Source organism: Myotis nattereri (genome assembly GCF_964212035.1).
Source record: "Myotis nattereri genome assembly, chromosome: 9".
Taxonomy (NCBI): Eukaryota; Metazoa; Chordata; class Mammalia; order Chiroptera; family Vespertilionidae; genus Myotis; species Myotis nattereri.
Genome location: NC_138084.1, coordinates 46,299,759 through 46,314,641, shown reverse-complemented (window position 1 = coordinate 46,314,641; position 14,883 = coordinate 46,299,759). Strand labels below are relative to the sequence as shown.

Here is a 14,883-nt window from a genome sequence, read left to right as displayed (position 1 = left end):
AGGACACTGTAGGATGTGAGACCGAGTTTCTGATTGAACAGATCTCTGCTGGGGCCTGGGCGTTGGCACGTTTCCCGGCTGCTGCCTCTGGTCGGGGCCTGTGCTCGGAGAACCACTGACCCATGGTCGGCAAACCGCGGCTCGCGAGCCACATGCGGCTCTTTGGCCCCTTCAGTGTGGCTCTTACACAAAATACTGACTCTTCCACAAAATACCGACTTCTGTGCATGGGCCACGAAGTTTCAATTGCACTGTACGTGTGCACCCAAATGTGGTATTTTGTGGAAGAGCCACACTGAAGGGGCCAAAGAGCCGCATGTGGCTCTTGAGCCACGGTTTGCCGAGCCGCCGTTTGCTGACCACTGGGTCGTAGACAAGTCCTGTGCTCGGACTCTGCCTCAGCCCTGCACCACCTGGCAGGCACATGCCCAGGTTTCCCTCATACTAGAATCTTACTTCTTTAAAAAAAAAATAAAAAAAAATTTATTGAATCCTTACAGAGAGAAAGGGAGAGGGAGAGTTAGAAACATCGATGAGAGAGAAACATCGATCAGCTGCCTCCTGCACACCCCCCACTGGGGATGCGCCCGCCACCAAGGCGCATGCCCCCGACCAGAATCGAACCTGGGACCCTTCAGTCCGCAGGCCGACGCTCTATCCACTGAGCCAAACCGGTCAGGGCTAGAATCTCACTTCTTGGTCCACCTGTATCGATCCTCCGTTTCCCCAGGAAGCCTGAGGCAGCAGAAGAATCTGACCAACATCCATACCCCCTGAGCCTGAGGTGGAGCCAGGGCCTTAGCCAGGACATGTGGGCAAATGGAAGGACTGGAGTATGTGCGTGTAGCTGGGGGTGGGCGCGGCGAGCTGCTGCCATGACACAGGAGACAGGACAGGCCCGGGCCCACGTGGCACACCTGGAGACACTCCGAAGGGCCCAGGGGACCACAAGCACAGCCCCTTGCTGGACGGAGGCCAGGTCAGTCCGTGGGATCGCGGGCCTCCTGAACAGCAGAGGACAGCGCCCCTGGCCCTGCCCGCCCTGGGGGCTATTCTGGCAGCAATTCCCCAGGAGTATCTGAGAGAACCACCGAGGGGAGACTGAGTCGGCCGACCCTCACAGGGGAGTAGAGAAGGAGCAACGTGGCTGAGGAGTTACTGGGGGGAGGGGCTGCTCTGTCCTCGTTTCTCTCCTTCCCAGCACTAAACCTGGCTTTTCAGTTGGACATTTGCTTAGTTTTTGTCTCTCTCTCCACTAGACCTTAAGCCCCGAGGGAGCAGGGGCCATGTCTGTCTTGTCCATCACTCTAGGCCAGCACCTAGACCAGGGCCCGCCACATAGGAGGCCCTCAGAAAGTGCTGGTTGAATGGATGGACGAACGGATGGATGGATGGATGGATGGATGGATGGATGGATGGATGGTGAGGGAACAGTTGATGTGACGGACCACAGGGCCCCAAACCAAGGACAACAAAAAGGAGATGGACAGATGGGAAGAGAGTACGTGGTCAAAAGTGCGGTTTAGGGACAGGAGCGCTGGCTAGGGTGGAGGAGTGAGGGGGGTGCCTGGAGAGGGAGGCCAGAGAGATGGATCCTTCCGCTGAAGACCTGCAGGGAGAACAGTCCAGGCACAGGCTGTGGCCGCCATGGCAACGGGAGATCAAGGGCGCTGATGGCGAAGGCTGATGGACAGGTTATCAAGAACTGAGGCTGGGGTGACGAGGGTGGGGTGTCAGCACAGGGGCACAGTAATCCCGGGGACACAGCAGGACTGTGGATGGATGGGGTGGGGAAGGCTGGGAAATCAGAGGTACCACGGCCTTGGTGCCTGGGCGGGAGGCCATGGTAGCTGGTTGGCAGGGATGGCAGTAAGGTGGGCTGGGCTGGGGGGAGAGCAAATGGCATGAGCCTAGGGCAGCCGTGGGCAAACTACGGCCCGTGGGCCGGATCCGGCCCGTTTGAAATGAATAAAACTAAAAAAAAAAAAAAAAAAAAAGACCGTACATTTTATGTAATGATGTTTACTTTGAATTTATATTAGTTCACACAAACACTCCATCCATGCTTTTGTTCCGGCCCTCCGGTCCAGTTTAAGAACCCATTGTGGCCCTCGAGTCAAACAGTTTGCCCACCCCTTGCCTAGGGGTTTCCATGGGGAGGGTCTGGTCTGGAGGCAGCACTGAGGGCAAAGAATGCCCACCCCTCTGAACCTGCAGGGCATGGGGGCAGGTGTTCAGCTTCTACTGATGGGGAACTGCTCATCCAACAGGGGTAGGGGTGGGATGGAAAACATTTAAATGGAACCAAAGACAGCCCAGTCCTGCACCCCTCTCAGACATCAGGCACTCCACTGGGACTGCCCTCACTGCGGCTTCCTATGGCCGGGGCACAGTTGCCTCCTGGGCCCGGGCACCCCATGGCTCAGAGCAGGGACTAGGCCTGCCCTCATGCCTGGGGCTTCGCCAGGCTCTGGGGGAGGTGATGGTAGGTACATGCTGCACCCCACTGTCACATCCTGCTTGTGGTCCCCCAGAGTCCATGCCCTGGCCCCAAGGAATGTACAGTCAAGGGTGGGAGGATATAATGCCCCCACAAGGGATCCCATAGTGGGATCCCAAGAGTTGTCCCGCAGAACAGAGAAATAGGTGAGAGCCCAGAGGAGGGACAGGGAGGGGGTTTAACGCATGCGAATTGCCCCTTATGCCATGGGCTTGACCTACCCCCACCGCCCCCCCCCCCCCACACACACACACACAGGCTCCTTTAATTACCCCACAGCCCTGAAGACTGGAAAGGTCAGGTTTTCACTGAGGCCAAGAGAAGGAATGCGACCTGCCCAAGGTCACATGACTAGCAAGGAACCCAGTCGGAACGAAACCCAGGCCTGGCTGGCTTCCATCATTGTGCCTCAGGCTTCATCGAGAGCTGAGGTAATGGACCAGCATCCTGGAGAAAGGGCATGTGCGTCAAGGGCGTGGCAAGCCCGCATCGGAGGCTCAGCATCCCGGAGTGAGGTGGGTGGGGGAAGCATGGGTGCAGGTCAGGCTGAGCGGCCGCCCCCACCCATTCCATAGAGAAAACAGGGTGGGGCAGGGGAGGCTCTGCAGGGCAACAGGCCCAGGGGTGAGGGGTGACAACAAACAGGGCCCTGTCAGCAGGGACAGGAGGGAGGGAAGGCACAGTAATGAGCTCCCCAGGGCCTCACCTCTCCTCCCCAGACCCAGGGCTGGCCCCATGGCACCAGGAGGCAGAGAGCAATTAGTCCCAAACACCCCACCAGCCACAGCCCTGGGACATGAGGTCCTGGACATCAGCCGCCTGGCCCTCGGAGCCTCCAGCTAGGCCAGGTGCCCCAACCTCTGCAGGAAGAACCTCTGGCCGGAGACAAACACAGGTCTGCACGGTCACACAACATCAAGGACAGGCTGCCCTGCAGGTGCTGGGCCCCTTCCCCACTCCTGAGATGAGCAGCTGCACCAGAGCCTGGGGCAGGAGCAAGCTGAGGCTCCTCCCTGCAGATGACCACAGCCCGCTCCCCGGGGGGGACACAGCAGGTCAGGCTCCGTCCCCACGGAAGGCTCCAGGATGCCTACAGCAGCAGGACGACTGTGGGGCTGCAGGCCAGTGGCTGGGCCCAACGACGACGACAGGGCAGGGTGGGAAGTGTGAGGCCAGCACTATCGGAATCCGTGGGCCACCTCCACCCCCAGACCAGTCCTGACCGAGCGAGGGTGGGGCTCAGAGGCAGGGGGGCCTTGTTCTGGGATCAGAACAGGTGGTTGGAGCCCTGAGGACAGTGCCACCCCGAGAACAGTGCAGGGCCCAACCCTCTCTAGGCCTTGAGGCCCATAAGTGCAACGATCCCACAGGTGGCTCTCTGACACCCCAAGAGTACCCATGTCTGTGGGCGGAACCAGTGGCCTTGGCAAGGGCCCTACAGCCCGAAGCCACCCTATCCCCACAGGACCACCAGGGGCCGGGCTCCGGGAATGCCGCCTGGGGTGGCTGTGAGAAGTCACACTCCATTCAGAAGATACGACAGCAGGGCCCCACCAGTCCCAGCCTCAGTCCCAGCCTCAGCCTCAGCCTCAGCCTCAGGCACAGCTCCCTCTGATGGCTGAGGGGCATCGCAGGGGATGAGAACAAACTCACTCTGCTCCTGATTGGATGGGTAACAATTCCCAGATCATCTACGGATAGTAATTGTCCTAACGCGGGTAAGGCAGCCACGTTCACAGAGCACTGCACAAGGCCTCCAAGTACAGTGTCTCCTCTCACCCTCACGACTCCCCGACAGGGAGCTGCCTGGTAGCCTGACTTTCCGATGAGGGCATTTATAAAGCCAAATGGTGAGCCTGAGGCTCGCACCTGAGCTTGTAAGACTGAGATGCCCAGTGCTCTGATGCCCTGCCGCTCGCCCCTACAGGAAGAGAGGAAAGGGCAGGGATGAGAGAGAGGCAGTGACTTGTATTTGCTGGCATGGGAACCCAGGATGCAATCCCTGTTGATCATTCTTTGGAGAGCACAGGCCCCGCCTCTACTCCAGCTTCCAGGCCTCCCCCGAGAGGAGGCGGAGAAGGGCTGCACCGCCGACTGCTGCCGCCAGAGGGCGAAGTGTAAGGACCAGCGCCCGTGTTTTCCAACCTAAACCCTCTGCCGCTGGTCCGGAACATCAGCATCTTGGAACCATGCTCATTTCTCAAGGACACGTTCTGCCAAGTGGCCCAGGGACACTGCGGGCCCATCGTGGGGAGGAAACACACCAGAATCCCAGTGGGAGCAGATTCCCAGCAGCTGCCCAGGGCCCTTAGGCTGGCAGGTGAGGGGAAGGTGGTCTAACACTCAGCCGACGCTGGAGAGCCCGGCGTCACCTCCCACCCGCCCCGGGAACAAACCCCATGAAGTCTCACCTGCATGTTCCGGCTGCACCCCCCACTGCCGATCAGTGAGGGCCCAGGCTGAGCCTGAGCTCCCTTTCCCCAGCCCCCCCCCCCAACACCCCCCTCCCCCCCACCCCAGGCTCACCCCAGGCTCACCTTCTGCCACAGCGACTCTCGGGAGGCGAGCGATGAGCAGGCTGCCACAAACCAGCAGTTGCCCACCTGGCCCTGGTGCAGGTCGTGGGAGCTGATGCCGTCCACAAAGAGGCGGGGGTCCTCGCAGATGTCCTGCCGGGAAGCCGAGAGGAGGCCTCAGTGTGAGTGTAAGATTCGCCGTCTGTCTCCCCCTGCACCTGGGCCCCCTGCATGGCCAGTGAGTTTCCCCAAACCAGCTCCCCCCAGTGCTCCCTGGAAGGCCCTCGCCCTCCCCCTGGTTGGAGAGCTCTGTTCGCTGCCAAAGGCTCCACAATGAATGAACACTGTGGAAGGACTTCGGGGGGCTGGACCCGGGGCCACCACCTTCCTCCTGCCCTGGGTCTTCCCTGACCAGCACCGCAGCCTTCACAGGCCCACAGTCATGAAGCCCCCCCGGGGGCGGGGGGCGGCACAGGGGGGAACACACCAAACGTACATGTGATGAGTGCAGAGGGCAGAGGGCGGGAGAAGGAGAAGCAGGGAGCGACATGACGCACCATGCCCCCTGTGGGCATACCCTCAGGCTGTTTATCTGACCCTCACTCTGCCTCAGAAGTGTGACATTGTCATTCCATTTTATAGATGAGGAATGAAGGCTCAGAGAGGGGCAGTGACTTGTCAGGGGCACACAGCAAGCAAAGGCCAAACAGAGCTGAGCAGACACCCACAGAGCTCCCAGAGTGCCCACCTCAGGCCCACCCTCCTCACCCATCAGCATCCTCACCCCCACAGGGCTTAAAGGGAGTGCATGCTCCCCAAGGAGGGCTGGCTACAGTGGCGGGGGGGGGGTGGGGGGGGTACACACTAAGACATACCTCCCCGGCGCCAGGCATCCTGCTGGTGCTATAATCAGTCCTCCCCATGATCCTTAGAGGTGGGGATTGTGCTCATTTTACAGATGAGAAGTGGAACAATGCCCACCACACAGCACGGGCCTGCCTCGACTTCAGCGGGTGAACGCTGGAGCTAGTTCAACCACAACTGAGCTCCTGAGGTCCTACCGAAAGCAGCCAGCAGAGGGTTCCAGAGTCAGGAAGTCAGAATTCAAGTTCTTGCTCCCCACTTATTTACCATTGGCTGTGCAACTTTGGGCCAGTGGCTCAGCCCCTCTGAGCCCCTGTTTCCTACCCTGTGCAAAGGAGGTAGGGAAAATGGGGCAAAGGGCTATCCCTTCCCACTAAGGTGTTGGGGAGCCCTGTAGCCACCTCTGCCTGGGAAGAGCGGTGCTTTGCGGGCCGGATCGAGGGCCATCACTCCTCTGAGGATATGAGCGGCTCCAGATAGGACCTCAGAGGGACCAGTTCAGGGACCAGCCACAGGCGGCTTTCCCAGAGCACAGACTGCAGGAATGCTGCCCCAGGTCGTAGGAACCAGTGAGGCAGCCATCAGGAGTCTCACCTCCCTTCCTGCTGCCTCCTAACCTCCCAGGCCGCGCTTTGAGCCCTGCTCCCTGGGGTCCAGAAGGACCAGCAGGACAGGGGTTGGGGGGGCTTCCTATCTGGATGACCGCAGCCGCAGCCCACCCGGGGAGAGACAACTGCAGCCTGGCATCTCCAGGGCCAGCAGCAGAGGTGACTTCCCAGGCGCTCCTCCCCGTCAGATCCTCCCAGCCAGTGCCCTGGACAGAGACACGACTGCCCATTCCACAGGGGAGGACACTGAGGCCCAGGAGCCGATGATGCTCGTCACGAGCCAAGTCAGTGGGCCAATGGGACGGAACCTCGGTCTGCTGGGCTCCCCACCCAGCACTCTCCTCCCCACAGAGCAACAAACGGTCTCAGCCTGGCCCTGCCACCCCAGAACAGGGCTCTGGCTCCAGACTTTCCTGGGGCAGGGGGGAGGGGGCGGGTGGAGAGACAGACAGACAGACAGACTGAGCTCAGGAGTCAGGAGGCCTGTGCTCCAGGACCAGCATTGCCCTGACTCGCTGTAGCAGAAAATGGGTCTGGCGCAAATCCACAAGCCTGGGAGGGAGCAGAGAGGAGGCGGAGGTCTGGGAGTGTTCCCACTGCTGGGAGTGTTCCCACTGCTGGGGGAGTTCCCACTGCTGGGGGAGTTCCCACTGCTGGGAGTGTTCCCACTGCCGGGGGAGTTCCCACTGCTGGGAGTGTTCCCACTGCTGGGAGTGTTCCCACTGCTGGGGGAGTTCCCACTGCCGGGGGAGTTCCCACTGCTGGGAGTGTTCCCACTGCTGGGAGTGTTCCCACTGCTGGGGGAGTTCCCACTGCTGGGAGTGTTCCCACTGCTGGGAGTGTTCCCACTGCTGGGGGAGTTCCCACTGCTGGGAGTGTTCCCACTGCTGGGGGAGTTCCCACTGCTGGGGGAGTTCCCACTGCTGGGGGAGTTCCCACTGCGGGGGGAGTGTTCCCACTGCTGGGGGAGTTCCCACTGCTGGGGGAGTTCCCACTGCTGGGGGAGTTCCCACTGCGGGGAGTGTTCCCACTGCGGGGAGTGTTCCCACTGCTGGGGGAGTTCCCACTGCTGGGGGAGTTCCCACTGCTGGGAGTGTTCCCACTGCTGGGGGAGTTCGGGTTCGCCAGCTCTAACCTAGAGGAACCACTTGAAGGTGGCAGCACCTGGGTCCCAGAGGCCATCTCGGGCACCCTGAATGGAACAATCACAGGAAGTGCTCACAACGACTGGGAACCTGCTCAAAACAACCCAGCCAGAGGGGTACTGTTAGCATCCCCACTGCACAGACGAGGAAACCAAGGCACAGAGAGGTTAAGTCACTTGCTCAGAGCCACACAGGAAGAGGTGAACTGAGATTCCAACTCAGGCAGTCAGCTCCAGAGCCTGCCGGCGGGCTAGGGCTAGGGCTAGGGCTTTCGAGTGACAGCACCACCCTCCCTTCACTGGTCCCCGCACACGCCCTGCGCCTCGCTTAGGGGGTCTCACTATGTGACAGTGAGACCAAGGGGTCAGCGCCAGGCTTCCCAAGGCCCGTGTTTGTCCTTCCGCCTGTCCTGGGCCATCAGCTGGGCACAGACACACAGAGCTGGACAGAGAGGCTCCCAGCCCACAGGCAGGGCCCTTGACGAGGAGAAATCCGACTACCACCCTCCACGTGAGCACAGCTGTGACAGCTGAACAGAGAGCTCAGAGGAGGCTGCCTGGAGGTGGCAACCCCCGCAGAGCAGGCACGGAAAGCAATGGTGGGCAGGGAGGCTCCAGAGGGGAATGAGGATTCCAAATCCCCCCAAACACAATTGTGCCACAGCCTCCAGACAGCCCCCACCTTTGCCACCATCCTCCCCCAGGCTCCCGGCCACCTGTGCTCCCTTCCCTCGCTGGGGCTCAGCAGCAGCCCTGGAGGGAAGGCGTGCAGGACTGGACCGGACAGGCACCTGTGCGAGCCCTGGGCTAGCCGGGCTCTGTCTGGGGCACCGCCTCTGCACCTGCGGTTCCCTCTCAGCCCCTCCCAGGACGTTAGACCAGTTCCACCAACACAGGTCACTGCCCATAACCACCTCCCTCAGCGGCGCAGCAAGAACTTCCGGTTTCCAGGCCCGGTGTGCCCACAGGAATGCAGCAGGCAGCGGGCCCAGGGCACCTCCACCTCCCCTCCCTTCCCCTCCACACGCATTCACCTCCCTTCCCCTCCACATGCATTCACCTCCCCAGTCACCTCCCCCTAGGAACACAGCAGGAATCAACCGGACAAGTGGGCAAACGGCTGAGGAAGGAAGCGGGACCTCTGCCTGGGGCAGGAAACCAGAGCAGTGTTCTCGGGGGCTATAGCTTGTCCCTCCCACCCCCCCCCCCATCCCTGCAACAGACTTGCCTCCCCATCCCATGCCCACAGCAATCCCATGCCCCTGTGCCATGAAGGGGATCGTTCCTGGGCAGGGCAGAGGCCCAGGTGGCTGGCCTTGGTGCAAACCGCCTCCTTCATGGCACAAAGGGACTACTGTTCAGCACGGCGAGGGAGTGAGGTTCTCCAGGTGCTGGTACGATGGGCACGAGCCCGGGCAGGGGGCTGGGCACCAGCAGGCCACCTTGGGAGAATTCCAGGAGGTTCCAAACCTAATAGCTGCTTGTAGAACCCCTATCAGTGCCCTTCTTGGTCCCACCCAGGTGCCTGCAGGCTTCCCTGCAGAGATGGGGGGGCAGAATGTTGGCTAGAGAGTGGGGGGCACTCTGCCTCCTCAGGGATGAGAAGGGGTCTCTACTAAAGGCTCTGGGCCTGAGAGAAAGAAACATACACCCCTTCACATGGGGATTCCCCCTGAGCCACAAGCTGACCTCCCCTTCTCCTCTCCTCTCCCCAGCCCATCCCCTGGGGGAGGCCAGCAGGTGTTCACTGAACTGGAAGGAACAAAGAAACAATGAACCTGGGAGGAGGAGGAGGAGGAGGAGGAGGAGGAGGAGGAGGAGGAGGAGGAGGAGGAGAGCCCAAGGCAGGTGCCCTGGGTGGGGACACCCTGGATGGGGACTGAGAGGACCAGGCCCCACCTGTAGAGCCCATTAGAGATGGGCCTTTTCGGGCAGGGCCAGCCCTGGTCCCCATCACAGGGCTGGCAGGTGGGGGAGAGGGGAGCCAGTTTGTCATCTGCCCCTCCCCACCCACCCCCCCCGCCCCGGTGTCAGACCCCACAGATGCTGCAAGTCATGTCAACCCCCAGAAATCACCATCAGTGAGAATTACTCTCCCCATTTACAGATGAGGCAACTGAGGCCCAGGGAGGGGACGTGACTGCTCAAGGCGACACCTCCCGTGAGGCCAAGTCCAACTGGCTGAAAACCAGCCTCTTCACTCCGTTCTGGGAGAAAGGCGGAGGGGTGGGCGGAGGGGGGCTGGCAGGCAGGAGGCTGGCGGAGCAGCTCCTCCAAGAACACACAGGCCGTGATGCCCGCGACGGCAGAGGGGGAGCGGGAGGTGCCTGAGAGTGAAGAAGGGCCTCCCCGGCTGTTGGGAAAGTTGGCGTTTGCTGTTTGTAAACAGTCAGGTCACAGGACCAGGAAGTGGGATTCCACAGAAATGCAGCAGCTGCAGTCATCTCTCAGGCCAAGGGCCAAGCAGCAGGGAGTTAATGGTCAGCCTGCTGGGCTCTCTCACCCCGCCCGCCCGCCTGCCCGCCCGCCCGAGGCAAGCCTGGCCCAACTTCCTGCTCCACCAAACCCCATCCTGTCAGTGGGGTGAGCCTGCCCGGGACACAGGCCCTGCTGACACACGGAGGGACAGCCCATCACACCCTGGTCCCCGTGGCCTCACCTCCTCCACCACCACTCAGCCAGGCCTGCCTGGAGCTGATCCCCCACCGAGGCCGGCCCCGCTCAGGCACGTCCGACTCCACACCGACCTCCACGTGCCTGCACACCCAGGTGCTTCTGTTCCTCCTCTTCCAGTGTCTGGAAGGGACCAGGCACCAAGCCCAGTGAGGACGGTGGTGAGAGAGGAGGCGGTGTGGCAGGGACGGAAAGAGGCCCAGAGAGGGCAGACACTCCCCTGGGGTCACACAGCAGGGGCTGCTGAGCCCGCCAGCCTGGCATCTCCTCTTCTCAGGGCACCGAGCCTCAACTTCCCCAGGCAGGCCTCACCAGCCTCCTTCACAGCCATGGACTGAAAATGTCCCGGTGATGGCAGGAGGGCAGGAGAGGGTCAGGATGGGGCAGCAAAGGGTGGAGTGAGAGAAGGGCAGAGAGCTCGGGTGTCTCCCCCTCCTCCTCTCACCCAAGGCCTCACAAAGGCCCTTTGAGGCCGGCCTCCTCCCCCAAAGCCGGACAAAGGAGAGAGAAAGGCGTGGGAGCGGTGGCCCAAGAGGCAGGAATCTGTGGCCGAGACAGGAGGCTGCTGGGAGTTCTGGAGATTCTAGTGTGGCTCCTGGGGCTGAGGTCAAAGGCAGCACGGACCCTTTCTCTGTTGTCGGGGGGAGGGGAGGGGGCCGGAAGGCAGGACTCCTGGGTCCCTGCCCACCTCTGCTGATGGCTCGCTGGACACTCCGGGCACCCACCTTCCCCTCTCAGCCTCAGTTTCCCTTCCTTATCAGTCTAAGGAAATACACAGGGTTTTATTTTTTGAGTTAGCATGGACTGGAGATCACAGTCTAGGAGAGGAACATGAAAACTAAACTTCATTTCCCCCAACGTGCAGGTGCTCAGAGGGAACTTTCTAGTGCTAATATGACCCGCACACCCTGCAGAGCACCTCACCTTCGATGGCCCCGCCGACCCAGAGCACACCGTCTGAGGACCAGGACCCCAGCCTCCGCCTCCCCTCACCGCCCTCCACAAGCCGGGCCGAGGCACCGCCGTGTCCCAGATGCCCCGGAGGGTTCCAAGCCGTGTCCTCACACTGTGCCTCCGGCCTGCGCAGCCCTTCCTGGCAAACACCTCTGATGGTCGGGCGGCGGGAGTCTCCCGGCCCAAGCCCTCCGGCCCGGCTCAGGCTCCTGCACTAGTCCCTCCCGTGGGACCCACGCTCACAGGTGGCCTCCAGCAGCCTCCCCATCACCTAGGCCCCGAGGGCACCCACCCTCAGACTCAGGAATCGAGGTTAAAGAGGATGAAATCAAGCCAGGAGGCCAAGCACTTCCACTAACCACATTCTAGCCTCAGCTAGAGGCCAGGACGGGAGCAGCCAGCCAGATGCCACATAACTCGCCATCCCCACGAGTGAGGCTAAGAGCCGTCTGGACTGGGCGCCAGGCTCCGAGCCAGGCTCCCAGGCACCGTCTCTTTTACTGCTCACAACAACCCCAGGAAGGGCTATTAGTTTTTACTACTGTTATTATTATTGATTAATCATCGTAATAAGTACTTGCCACTTACAGCAAATGACTATTTCAAAGTCATTATGAACATAATCAGCAAAGTTTATGCCTTGCTCTTGAACGTCACTAAATGGGACTTAAACGTCACTTACGCTTGAATTTCACTAAGAAAGGTCACATCACCTCATTTTTATCCCAACAGGGGCCCTGGGAGGGTGACAGGGCAAAGGAAGCTGAGGCCCAGAGAGGGGGTGAGTCCTGGCAGGGCAGTGGGGAGGAGGGCCCATTCTCCTGGCACCCCCTCCCCCCATCCACATCAAATCCCACAGCAGGAGGGCCCAGCATCAGCCCCTCCACTTTCTCTGCCACCTGAGGCCTCGGGATCACCGCCCCCCCCTGCTCCCCCGCTGCCCCGCGCCCTGTGCCCTGCGCCCTGGGTGGGTCCCGGCCTGCTGGCCTCAGCTCCAATGCAGACCAGACACTGACCTTGGGCCGCTTCCACCTGACGCCAGGCCCCGGGGTGCCCTTGTAGTACAGCGAGTCATCGGTGGCTGGGAAGTTGGGGTCTTCAAAGAGCACCTTCCTGCGCCGACAGGCCCGCTTCAGGGCTGAGTAGTTCTGTTCTTCGTAGGGCTTCACGCAGGAGAACATGGTGGCCGCTGCCCAGGGCGGGGAGGCCAAGACAAGCCAGCAGAGGGCTGTGTGGGTGCGTGGGCGGCCCCTGGGGCACCTGGGAGGACAGAGGTGAGAAGATCATTAGTGTCTGAGGCCTGGAGGCCCTGCGTCAGGTGATCCCCACCTGCCCCTCCCTCATCCTCACTTCCATTAGCCAGGAATGAAGGCTCAGAGAGGGAGAGAGGCCTGCCCAGGGTCACACAGCAAGTACACACAGAGCAGGAAGAGGAGCCAACTGATTTCTGATGCTTAGAGGTGACACCAGACCAGCCAGCCAGCAGGCCTAGGGCACAACCACGGGGTGCTCTGGGCTGCCAGGCCTCACCCACTCCACTTCCTGTTTCACCAGCCTTCCCTAGACCTCCCTGGCCGCGCCCTCAGAAAACAGCAGCACTGTCTCCAAGTCCCTCCTCTGGACCCTTGTCCGTAGTCTGGAGCGGCACAATTCTGCCCTGAGGGGGAAACCTCGACCCAGGCCCCATCCAGCCATCATTTACATTCGTTCCCTCTGGCCCCTCCCGCCAGCACTTCTGGAATAAATGTCTTCAGTTATCATTGCTCCTTCATCCCAATGGCTTAATTCCCCTGAAGGCCCCCACCCATCGCGTGATCTCCCAGTCCCCCAAGTCTGACCCTCCCAGGACAGCCTCTCAGACCTCGGTGTCTCACACTCCTCCGCAGCCCCTCCTCCTGGGCTTCGGGCCCCTCCCCCATCTCCGACCTCTCCTCCCCCACTAGGGACCCCAGGGGTCTGCCTGCTCACTCCTGCCTCCTGAGCTAGTGACCCCTGTGTTCAGGCTGGACGCCTTTTCTGGGCCCCTGGCTGGCCCACTCCCTATGAGAGCCAAGGGCCCTTACCGGTACCAATCCCAAACCCAACTCCTCATCTCCCCACGAACCTCCCCCAACCCAGGGAATAGGCCCACAAGCACCCACAAGACCGGAAGCCCCAGAGGGCAGAGTACACTTGGTCTGGTCCCCCTGCACGCACAGCGGCTGGCACAGAGGCTGGCACAGGAGGTGGCTGCACACGTCATCCTCCCCTTAGCCCCCTGGAGTCCAGGCGGACCCAGCCCAGCACCCTGAACCTCGTAGCCATGTCCCAACCAAACACGAGGGACACGGCCTGGACCGACATGGCAAGGCCCCCGGGAGGGGAGGGCAGGGTGAGGAGCAACAGCCAGCGGGTGGGCCCTGACACATCAGACACCCTGACAGATGCTCAGAGAGCCGGGCACACACATAACTGACAGCCCATGTACGTCCCGGAGTCTCAGACTCCATCTGGGCTGCTGGCAGAGCGCCATACTCCCCTCGTCTACCCGTCCTGGACCTGCCCAGAGCAACACTGCAGCCCCATGGAGGCACAGCTTCCAACGTCCAGTGCAGCTGAGGGAAACTGAGGCAAGGAAGGCTGGCTTCGGGGGCAAACACAACTTTGAGAGCAAGACCAATGTGGGTGCCAGTCCCAATTGTACTACCTGTGCTGCGTGGCTTTAAACAAGTCCCTCAACCTCTCTGAGTCCCCATCCTATTATCTTCACAATGGGAACAATCATTGCTTCAGTAATTGGAAGATAAAATTAACCAAAGGCCAAGGAGACTGCTTCGTGGGCCAGCGGGGAGAGGAAGGAGAAGGGAAGTGGGCAGGCCACCTCTCATTTCCGAGAGAGAGCCCCATTCCTCTGGCACCTCCCATGTGCAAACTGCGGGGCCAGAGGTGTGTGCGTGGCATTTGCAAACAATGCTGGGCAGGCCTTTTCTGGTTTCCATTTTCCAGACTAGAGAACTGAGGCTCATGAGGGGAGGTGACTTGTCCACGTTCCATGGCAGAGTCTGACTCAAAGCCATATCCTCCGACTTCGGTGCCTCCCCCCTGGCCTGGCGACCCCACGAGGCAGGAGGGAGGGCTGAGTCCCAGGCAGGGCAGGGCTCACCCCACACACACCCTGGCTGCGTCAGCCTCCGGGAAGGGAAAAGGGGATCCACAGGGAAGGGAGAAGCAGGAAGGCAAGGAGGTGAGAATGGGCAATGAGCGTGGAACATGAGGGACAACACGGACAGCCGGCGGGCCTGTGGTCCCTGCTTCGGGCTGACAAGTGGTTTGTCCTCGGCACTGGACCCACAGCCATTTCATCTTCTGCCCCCACATCCTACTGGGATGGCTTGCTCCACTGCTGTGGCCTCAGGCTGGCCACTTCACCTCTCTGCCAATCCTCTGCCCAGGAAGGCCCATAACTCTGCCGGCTCCCACCCAGCCTCCCAGCCTTGGAGGCCTGAAGGAAAGAGAGGGGGGAGCCTGGGGCGCCAGTCCCTGGGCCTCTGGCACACGGCCACCCAGGAGAGTCATTAGCAACGCGGCTTCCAGTTTCTGCAGGGCCTCTCAGGAAGCAATTTAAGCTGCGAGAATTAGATCAAA

The 14,883-nt window shown here is 61.1% G+C and overlaps 1 protein-coding gene across 1 annotated transcript in view; it reads right to left on the bottom strand.

Moving 5' to 3' along the window:
* Window positions 1-14,883, bottom strand: part of CAPN5 (calpain 5) — a 54,620-nt gene that overhangs the window by 23,714 nt on the left and 16,023 nt on the right. Inside the window, exons 2-3 of the mRNA XM_081099631.1 lie at window positions 12,276-12,519; window positions 5,038-5,169 (exon numbers count right to left, since the gene is read on the bottom strand). Of these exons, the coding sequence (XP_080955757.1) occupies window positions 5,038-5,169; window positions 12,276-12,440 (297 nt within the window). The 5' untranslated portion in view covers window positions 12,441-12,519. The remainder of the gene's footprint in view (window positions 1-5,037; window positions 5,170-12,275; window positions 12,520-14,883) is intronic.